Source organism: Monoraphidium neglectum (genome assembly GCF_000611645.1).
Source record: "Monoraphidium neglectum strain SAG 48.87 unplaced genomic scaffold scaffold00826, whole genome shotgun sequence".
NCBI lineage: Eukaryota > Viridiplantae > Chlorophyta > Chlorophyceae > Sphaeropleales > Selenastraceae > Monoraphidium > Monoraphidium neglectum.
In genome coordinates, this window is record NW_014012802.1 from 10,135 (window position 1) to 19,953 (window position 9,819).

At 63.7% G+C, this 9,819-nt stretch overlaps 2 protein-coding genes across 2 annotated transcripts; both read left to right on the forward strand.

Moving 5' to 3' along the window:
- Positions 1-242: 242 nt before the first annotated feature.
- Positions 243-2,310, forward strand: MNEG_5505 (hypothetical protein; the record flags this gene model as incomplete). The annotated part of the gene is made up of 4 exons (XM_014046019.1): positions 243-254; positions 568-646; positions 791-1,827; positions 2,191-2,310. The coding sequence occupies 4 exons, from the start codon at positions 243-245 to the stop codon at positions 2,308-2,310; spliced, it is 1,248 nt and encodes a 415-aa protein (XP_013901473.1).
- Positions 2,311-3,792: 1,482 nt separating this feature from the next.
- On the forward strand, positions 3,793-9,677 carry MNEG_5506 (hypothetical protein; the record flags this gene model as incomplete). The annotated part of the gene is made up of 14 exons (XM_014046020.1): positions 3,793-3,838; positions 4,066-4,164; positions 4,344-4,490; positions 4,750-4,922; positions 5,228-5,492; positions 5,592-5,624; positions 5,756-6,082; positions 6,323-6,610; positions 6,862-7,137; positions 7,358-7,627; positions 7,806-8,126; positions 8,318-8,602; positions 8,860-9,135; positions 9,385-9,677. The coding sequence occupies 14 exons, from the start codon at positions 3,793-3,795 to the stop codon at positions 9,675-9,677; spliced, it is 3,099 nt and encodes a 1,032-aa protein (XP_013901474.1).
- Between the last annotated feature and the right edge of the window lie 142 nt (positions 9,678-9,819).

The following is a 9,819-nucleotide window of genomic DNA, read 5'->3' on the forward strand; positions in this document are numbered from 1 at the left end:
TGCACACCGCGCGGGCTGGAATCACACCCGGAATAGGGGCTCCTGCCTCTTGAGATATGGAGGTCCCCTCATCGTCGGGCATAGCGGGAGCATTTATGGACGAAATATCCAACGCAGCAGCCGGAGCTGCTGAACGCGCGCAGCAGGTGGCGACCGCCACAGTAGCCGCAGCCAGTGATGCAGCAGCGGTGGGGAGCGCGGCCGGCGCCGCGCGCATGCACCGTCTATCAAACACCCAAGCAATGGACTACCAGGTGAGTGCGGTCGCTTTTAGGGTGATGTCTGCGTGGGGCTGCGGAGGTCCGCATGCTATCGCATGCACCTTCTGCATGCTGTCCCAGCTAGGCAGACCGCGCGAGCTGCTGCTGCAAAGCGCCACCGCGAACACCAGTCAGCGCGTGCAACGGCGGCCGCATGCAGCGCGCCGCCATCCCGGCAGCAGCGCAACCACCCAGAGCGGCCGTCAGGAGACGCCGCCCATGCGTGATGCCCCCGCCCCCTCCCCTCGGGCCTGACGCCGCCCCTGCCGTATGCCACCTTACACGGCTCAATCCTCTGTCCGGGCAGGCGCTCGCCCGGTGGGTCGAGCACGCGATTCCCTTTGTGGTCTTGCTGGCCATCGTCTTCCTCTATCACCACGCCACAGGTAGGCTGCCCGGGTGCTGAACCTGCTACTTGGCCTCTGAGCTGTCGGGTTGCGACCGGGTTGCGAGCAGTGCTGCATTAGGAGGCGTCCCTCGGTGGGTTCTCGCACCACTCAAAATCACCTCAAAACGCGCCGCCTTCGCAGGGCTGTTCCTGTGCGCCTGGCTTGGCTGCAGCGTCTACAAAGCGAACGAGGTGCTGCGCAAGATCGTCGCCCAGACCGCCTGCGAGCCGTCCGAGCTGGCGGCCGCGGTCATGTTTGTCGCCACCAACGTGGCGCTGACGCTGTGGCTGACCGGCGCGCAGCAGTGGCGGGCGCTGCTGCTGCTGCCGCCCGCCGAGGCGCCGGCCACGTCGCTGCACGCCGCGTTCAGCGTGGCAATCACCGATTCATTGGTCAGGTGCTGCGGCGTCGTGCCTAAGGTCCTGATCGCTGCAGCTACCAGGAAGCCGGCCTGCAGCGGCGGCGCAGGCCGCGCCCGCAGGGCCAGCGGCGCCAACGCAGCTGCTAGGGAGCTGCAAGAGAGCAGCGAGGCGGGGCCAAGCGACGGTGGCGTCGAGGGCTGCGTCAGCGGCAGCAGCACTGGCGGTGATGGCGGCAGTTCTACCAGCAGCGGCGGCACCGCTGCCGCCACCGTCGCCCCTGCAGGCAGCTGGGCGTTGCGCTTCTTGACCTGTGGCGCCGCGCTCTTCCGCCGCAGCGGCCGCGCCGCCGATCCCGCGGCCGCAGCCGTGCCCCGCCGCTCCAGCAGTGGCGCCCGCCTCGCGGTCCCCCCGCCGCTGCCGGCGCCCGCGCAGCCGCAGGCCCCGCACGCGGCCGTGGCGCACGTGTCCGCGCGGCGGCGTGCGCGGCTGCTGGCTCTGTACGACTACATACAGGCCTCGGTCCGCGTCGTGCTGCCCGCTCCGGTCTGGTGCTCCTACCTGATGACCTCGACCCGCAACCCCACGCTGTGCACGCTGCTGGTTGCGGCATACCTGGCGTTCAAGGCGCACGGCCTCTTCCGCAGGGGCCAGCTGCTGCTGCTCGCGACGCGGCTCGTGCTGCGGACGGGCGCGCTTTACGGGCGCTACCTGAAAAGGGCTGAGATCGGGGTCGGGGCGGACGCGCCGGTCTGCCCGATCTGCCAGGACCCGTGCGCCGCGCCGATCCGGCTGGACTGCTCCCATGTGTTTTGCGAGGTGCGGCCGGTGGCGCGCGTCAGCCCTTGGGCGGAAGGAAGGAGGCGGGCTGGGGGCCGCGCGCGGCGCGCGGGATGCGGCCAGGCAGAGTGAAATTTGTGTGTAGAGTGGACGGCTCGGGAGGGGGCTCGTTTGGCATTGGGGCTCACTTGGGGCTGCAGCCGTGGAAGAGGCGCAATGGACGCGGCGGGCGCGGTCTGTCTGTCAGCCCGAAGGCGCCGTTGTTCTTGACTACGCTGCCTTGAAGATTTGGCAGTAAACCTTGAAGGCAGTGTAGGCAAGGACAACACTGCCTTGTAGGTTTGCATTCTGCGCACCCACCTGACGATTGCCACCTCACCCAACCCTTGTGCGCAAAAACAGGATTGCCTGGCTGAGTGGCTGGAGCGGGAGCCCACCTGCCCGATGTGCCGCTGCAACGTCAAGCCCCCCGGCTTCACGCTCGGGGACGGCTCCACCACGCTGCTCCCGCAGCTGTTTTGAGGACAGGACATGGATTGTGCACGCCGTCTCGGCGTTGCGCGGCTGCCGGTATGCACGCAGCAGCCGCTGTAGGGCTGGGGCGGCGGCGCGGTCGCTTCAGGGTGCCTGTGTGCATGACACCGCCTTTAGCCATTGCGGCGGGGCTCTGATGCTGCAGTTTTTGAACGCTCATCTTTGAGCGGCCGGCAGGTGGTGGGGGAAGGGGGCTTGCTGCTGACACGTGCACGAGCGCGGTCAGCGCCCCCCCGCCCCGCCGCGCCTCGAGCACATTCAGGCCCTGTCAACGCTCGCCGCCGGCCCAGCTTCCGCGGTGTGGCCGCAAACAGTGGAGTGCGTACTCCATTTTTTCCAGGGGCAGGCGCAGTTGCACCTGATTTTTGGTCAGTGATCATACCCTTGTGTGCCGTAGGGACACACAGGGATGATCATGGCACAACACCAAGCAACGTTGATGGACCGCGCCCAAGCGGCTGCGCCCATCACATACCAAAACCCATCAGGACACAGGCAACGTACATACGCCATTCATCCAAAGTATGCACGCGTCCCCTTTTGAGCCTGGCCGGCCCGAGCCTTGTCGCCCCGCCGCAGCAGCGTCTGTTGGGCGCGCTTTTCGGCGCTGAGGTGCGCCCCCACACCCCGTTTTGCCGCATACTCTCCATTTTCGCCTGCGTCCCCCTGCCAATGTGATCCGGTACGGCGGGCGGTTACACTGTCACCCCACTGCACCTGTGCACCTAGTCACCCGGCTTGTTGAGTTTTTCCCACAGGCGCTTTATTCTTCCTTTGCACAACCATCATGTGCAAAGGCTAGAGGTGCATACCAATAATGTGTGGCTTCAGAGGCTGCCACGCCACGCGCCTTTCTGTCAACAGCCGCTGACCGACGGGCACACAGTATCGTATCGCTACGCACACGCATGCTCCTGATGATCACTCAAGAATGCACTTTCGTTCCCTGCTGCAGGTAGCAGCTTGTAGTTTGTTGCGACACCAATCCCTTCCAGCGGCGTGTAATTGCTGACATGTGCTAGTGGGAAGACGGGCCCTGCTGTATTCGCCCTAGTCGCCAGAGAAGCAGCGGGATGCTGGGTGGACCAAACACATTCCACCAGGTCTGCCACCCGCGAGCAATAATGCGTTGGGCTCCTAGCTGCCTGCGCCTCCCATGCAGCAACGCCGGGAAAATCGACTGTGTAAACTGCCTGGAACAACGTTCAGACCTGCTCGCAGCTCCGTCGCTTTGCCATGCCGACCACTGGCTGCAGCGCTGAGCGGCACAAGCTCCTGAAAACAGCGTGAAGTCAATCGTTATGACTCATCAGCAGCATGATCTGGTCCATGCCTCAATAGCTAGAACACACAGACGATCATTCACACGCGCGTATCAAGTGCTACCGTTTGTCACACTTGCTTGCTCGCTTTTGGTCGTGGGTTGTCGAAGGGAGTTTCGAGGACCGAGTCAACGTTGGAGGCGGCACCATGGGGCGCCTGAGCGTGTCCCTGGTGATTCTGTGCGCCATATCAGGTACATGCGCTCAAATGCAAGCGGTGTGAGCGGGCCTGGCGGGCTCAGCTGTGCATGGCATGGCACTGACGATCTAGGCATCTAGCGCGGGACCGGTGCCCCAGTCCAGGCCATCCCAGCATTGCAAGCAAGCTCAGTAGTATGCACTCGATGTCTAACGCCATATATTTATGGATCAGGTTACGGTATAGTGACTGCTGCGTGTCGCTGGGTTTGCCCTCCCCCAGGTGCAGCGGCGCTCAAGGAGAGCTCCACATATCGTATGGCAACGGAGTCACCCGAAGATACCCCCTGGCAGGTCCTTTGCGACGACCTCGCCTCCAGCGGTGCGTGATCACCCAAAACGTCGTTCGGAAACAGCCATATTGCTCGCCCAAGCTCCGGTTGCTGGATCTGATGTGCCACGTAGTGTACCCCGGCAATTTTGCGGCACCAACAGCCCAAAAGCATGTGAGTCACCACACCTGAGCACCCACCACTGTCGCAACACCCCTGTCACCCGCAGGCCGCTCGCCCTCCCTGCGCATCCGCGGCACCGATCCTTCTGGTGCGTCGTTCACGACTGCCTACCGCCTCGCCAGCTGCCGCGGCGCCGCGCCGCTGTGGAGCGCGCACGTCACCATCCATGCCTGCGATCACTGCAACCTTTCAGGTGCGGCGTCCAAGAGGCGCGCTTTTGTATTACGTCTCTGATTGGTTCCCGGGCACATTTCCATGGCTGGCATTGGGTGCTGGACAGGCAAAATAACAGTAGGACAGCAGCCCACTGGTCCTCGTTTGCATCATATGGTGCATCCCACAGCCACCGTCGCCAAACCGCGTGCAGCGCATTGCATGCTGCAGCCCTTACCCTACCGACCTGTACCGCTCCGCACACGCCGCACTCCTGCCCCTCTCTGGCCCCTTTGCAGCGCTGCGCTCCGAGATGCAGGGTCTGAGCGTGGCATTTGACCAGGACGGCACCTCGTTTGATCGCCTGCGGGTAACCAAGGCCGGCCGACCCTCGCCGCCGCTGTCCGCCGCCGCGCGCGCGGTGTGCGTGGAGGCGGCGCGCGCGGTCGCCGCCCGGCATGGCGCCCGGAAGGTGGGCAGGCACAGGGGCGTGTAGCTTGTTGGGGATGTTGGGGGACCCTTCCTGCAAGGGGTTTGAGTGACATCTGAGTCTGAATGGGATATGGCTGTGCGCCTAGGTGGACTCGATTAGGAGACCTGATTGGCCCGAATCACGGAAGGGATCATCAAGCCTAACGCGTTGCTGGGTGCTAAGGGCCAGCCGCAGCCCTCAAGCCACCCCCTGTTGTTGCCGTCGCGCTCCCCGCCGCGCGGCGCCAAACTCCCTTGTGACACGCACCCTCCCACCCGCCGCCCCGACGGCAAACCCCGCCGCAGGCCGCAGCCACCGCGGCGCAGGCGGTGCAGCGGCAGCTGCTGCAGACGACGGGGCTGTCTGCTGGCGACGACCAGTCAGCGCGCGTCTGCAGCCCCTCTGACACAGTCAACTTTGACGTCACCTTGACGCGCGGCAGCGACGTCGTGGGTTCCCCCAACGTCGACCTCCCCGACGGTTTGACCCAGTCAAACTATGCGGTGCAGGCAGACAATCACATCGTGTTCCTGGACATCCCTGTGGGTGTTTACGAGATCAAGATCTGGGGTGAGTGGCGCGTGGCTCATATCATCAACATTTGGACAGCTGACGGTATCGCTGGGACCGTCCAAGGGGGTGTGTGTGCTGCGTTGTCTGGGTCTGCAGAGCTTGCGCAGCATTGCCTGCCCTCGGGCGAAGGTGCGGGACTGCACTGTTGATTGCAGCTGTCGTGCGGTTTTCCGCCCCTTGGCCCCCGATGTCTCAACCCATCTGTGCTGCCCCTTCACGTCCCTTGCGCACTCCACCTTGCACACCCCGCAACCTTGCAGCTGACACCGATGCCGGGGGTATGGCGAACACGAGTGTCGTCCTGTCTGTGCTGCAGGTCGGCATCACCAGCATCAAGAGCGCAGAGGGTGGCCCCACCCTCTACTTCAACGCAACCTCGGACGACCTGCCGTCCGAGGCAGCGCCGGCGTTCAGGATCTTGCGCCTGGCGTTGTCCGACAACCTGACGTCCGATGATGTCACCTTCATGAACGCCACCGTCACCCCCGCGTGCGAGTTTGTCAGCGCTGACGGGGCGGACGTTCTTTACAACTGCAGCATCGCATCCAGCGCGCAGGATTTGACGTGGGACGTGCTCGGCAGGCCGGGTGAGCCGCCTGCGACTTGCGCATACATTCGAGCCCGCTGCCATCTCTTTGCTGACGCGCCGAGCGATGCCGGCGTTGCTCTGCCGTATTTCTTCGTTGTCTGCAAATCGCCAAGCTTGTGCTGTACCCTGCCTGACGGTCCGCTCCCCTGAACTCCCGTTGCGCCTCACCCAACAAATAAGCCGCACTGAAACAAGCCACACCTCACTTGGACGCCTCCTGTGCACCTCCCCTTGTCAGATGAGGACGCGTGCAAGAAGACTGCCACGGTGGAGACGCGCGCAATGGACCTGGGTGTCAGTGTGCCGGCCACTTTGGCACCCGCCGCGCCGCTGTGCAACGCGCAGCTGTCCTGGACCACCCAGCTTCCGGCCAGCTTCAGCGTCAACCCCGCGTCCGGCTTCACCGTCGCGCTCGCTGATGTCAGCGTCAACGGCACCGCGTGCGGGGTCAACATGGAGCAGGGGCGCATCGACTGCTTGATTCCAGTGGGAGTCACGGCGGTCGAGGTCACCGTGACCAAGAATGGTGGGCTGCAGACGGGGCCTCATGCGTTTGGCCACAGGCGCAGGGCCGCAGCGCCGGAAGGGCAACGGCGAGCACGGCGAGATGCAAGAGGGGGGAGCGGCGGCGGCTGGCAAGCGGCGCCGCAGCTTCGGCACAATCTTCCTCGTGCCGGCGCCGGTTCGCACTGCTGCCGGTGCGATCTCGTGCTTGTTGCCGAGCCGCGCCACTCAATGGCCCTTCCGTTCGCGCTCCATCCTTTGACCACCACCCAGGCTTCAGTGCGAGCAACGTCACCGTCTTCAATGCCCCGCACGTCAGCTACTCGCTCGGCGGTTTTGCTCGCGAGAGCTCCATTGTGATCGAGTCCGGCCTGGTGGGGCAGGCCGTGATTGATGTGTACGTCAGTGGCGGGCTGACGCAGGATGACGTCACCTCTAGCTATGACGGCTGCGCCTTCAACAGCAGTGGTGCAGAGGGCGCCCTCACCTATGTGTGCAGCAACCTGCAGATCGGCAACACAGAGATCACATTCTCGGCCAACAAGGACGGTGGGTGCGGGGCTCACGTGGGTGCAGGGCTGCAACTGGCACTCGCCGACGCCGCACGTGGCATGCTGGCTCTTGTCCAATCTCGCAGCTTTGTTCAGCAGCAGCTTGCAAGTTGCGGAGGCCGGCCAGAGCTGGAAAAATACGATACCGTCCATCTCTTGCCATAGAAAACACTTGTCCGCTCCCCAAATTGTAACTCTGGATGCGTTGCTGCTCGCAGGTTGCCCTGTGAGCGACACTGTGGCAGTGTCTGTTGAGCTCCAGATGTCGGCCGGCCCGGACCAGTCCGTGCGCACCTGCGACCCGTCCACCACCTTTGCCTTCAACGTCACCGTGGCGCGCGGCAGCGCCGCCGTGGGCCCCCTCAAGGTCAACCTGCCTGAGGGTTTGACCGAGTCAAACTACTTTGGCCCCGTTGCCTTGGACGAGGGACGCGAGCTGATCATGTTCCAGGACATCCCAGTGGGCTCTCACGAGATTCAAATCTGGGGTGCGCAGCCAGCAGCTGGAATGCATATCAGCTAATCTGGGGCCCTGAGCTGTGGGCCCCTGCTTGTTCATATGATGCTAGATCCTTATATGCCATCGCCATCCAATGTGATAGCATCCACAATCTGCTCTGAACTGGTGTGCCCAAACCACGCCGCACTTGCCAATTTGCCACGCAGCGGACACGGCGAAAGGCAACGTCAGCGACTCGGTGGTGCTGTCGGTCCAGCAGACCGGCACCATCACCATCGAGGGGGCCGACGGGACCCTCCTACACTACGCCGCAACCTCGGACAACCTGCCGTCGCCGCTCAACCCGGTGGCTACCGACTTGCGTGTGGTGATGACCGGCAGCCTGACACCCGATGACGTCAGCTTCCTGAACGCGTCTTCCAGCCCCGAGTGCGTCTTTGTCAGTGCGGAGGGCGCCGACCTGCGCTACCGCTGCAGCCTCACCTCCAGCCATCAGACGCTGGCGTGGGGCGTGCTTGGCGGCGCGAGTGAGTGGGCGGGAGGGGGGCGCTGTGCCTGACGGGCACCCGCTGAAGGTCGGAATGGGGGCGTGCTTGTATCGTGCCTGCCAATTGGGTGCCGCCACATGTGATAAGCTTGATTTGTGCCCTTGGTTGCCACGCCAAGCAGTCACTCATGCTTGGCCGTGCCCTTCGCATTTGTCTCCGCTTTGCGGCAGGGGGAGCGTGCACCAAGACCGCCACGGTGGAGACGCGCGCGATGGACCTCCGCGTGAGCCTGCCGGCCACCTTGGCGCCCGCCACGCCGCTGTGCAACGCACAAACGGTGTGGGCAACCCAGCTTCCGGCCAGCTTCAGCGTCAACCCCGCATCCGGCTTCAGCGTTGCGCTCGCTGATGTCAGCGTCAACGGCAGCGCGTGCGTGGTCAACGCGGAGCAGGGGCGCATTGACTGCGTGGTCCCCGCCGGCAACACACTAGTCGAGGTCACCGCGACCAAGAACGGTGGGCTATTGGGGCTGCAACCCGTAACGTTGTCCAAGACACACGCGTGACACGGGTCAGGGCGGTTGTGTTGCCAATGTCCCCATACATTTGGGCTATGTATCCAGAGAAACGGCGCCACGCAGCAAAAGTTGTTTGATGGCCCACCACGGCAGGGCGTGCTGCCCCTGCCACTGCCATGCACCAGCCTCCTGCTCAGAGGCGCTGCCTCATAGCCCGTGACGACCTCCCCTCTCCTCTTTTGTTCCTTCCCCCAGGCTTCACGGCTAAAAACACCACCGTCTTCAGCGTGCCGCACGTCAGCTACTCCCTCAGCGCCGCGGCCCGCCAGAGCTCCATCGTGATTGGGTCCGGCCTGGTGGGGCAGGCCGTGGTGGACGTCCAAATCGCAGGCGGGCTGACCCGTGATGACGTCATCCCTAGCCGCGGCGGCTGCGCCTTCAACGGCAGCAGTGTGGAGGGCACTCTCACATACGTGTGCAGGGACCTGCCAATCGGGAGCACAGATATCACATTCTCTGCCAACAAGACAGGTGCGCGCTTGCATGGCAGGGAGGGTCTAATGCGCCTCAAATGTCCCTTGTTCAACTGGTGAAGGCAGACTGGCCTGCAAATCAGGCACGCCCGCATGGCGTCTCTTGCGGGTGTGGCAACAGCTCTTTACTGCATGGGCGATTTAGTGCTGGAGGCGTCAGGACAGAGCTTACAGCACATTTTGCTGCACCCATCCCCTGCATCAGCATAAACCCATGCCCCGCACGATTTCTGACTGCTGCTTGTAGGCTGCGCTGTGGCCGCCGTCGTGTCAGTGTCTGTCGAGCTGCAGATGTCAGCCGGCCCGGACCAGTCCGTGCGCACCTGCGACCCGTCCACCACCTTTGCCTTCAACGTCTCTGTGGCGCGCGGCAGCACCGCTGTGGGCCCCCTCAAGGTCAACCTGCCTGAGGGTTTGACCAAGTCAAACTACGACGGTCCCTTCAATGCGTCTGCGGGGCAGGAGCTGATCATGTTCAAAGACATCCCAGTGGGCTCTCACGAGATCCAGATCTGGGGTGCGCAGCCGCGGACGGATTGAAGGACGATGTGTGCATTTGTCTGGAATTGAACCACAAAGGCACGCCATTAAACATGACCTGGGGCCCTTGGGAGCTTGTAAACTCTGCAGTCTGAACGGCACCCTTCCCCCAATCTGCACTAGCCTCCCCAGTCCCCCCTCC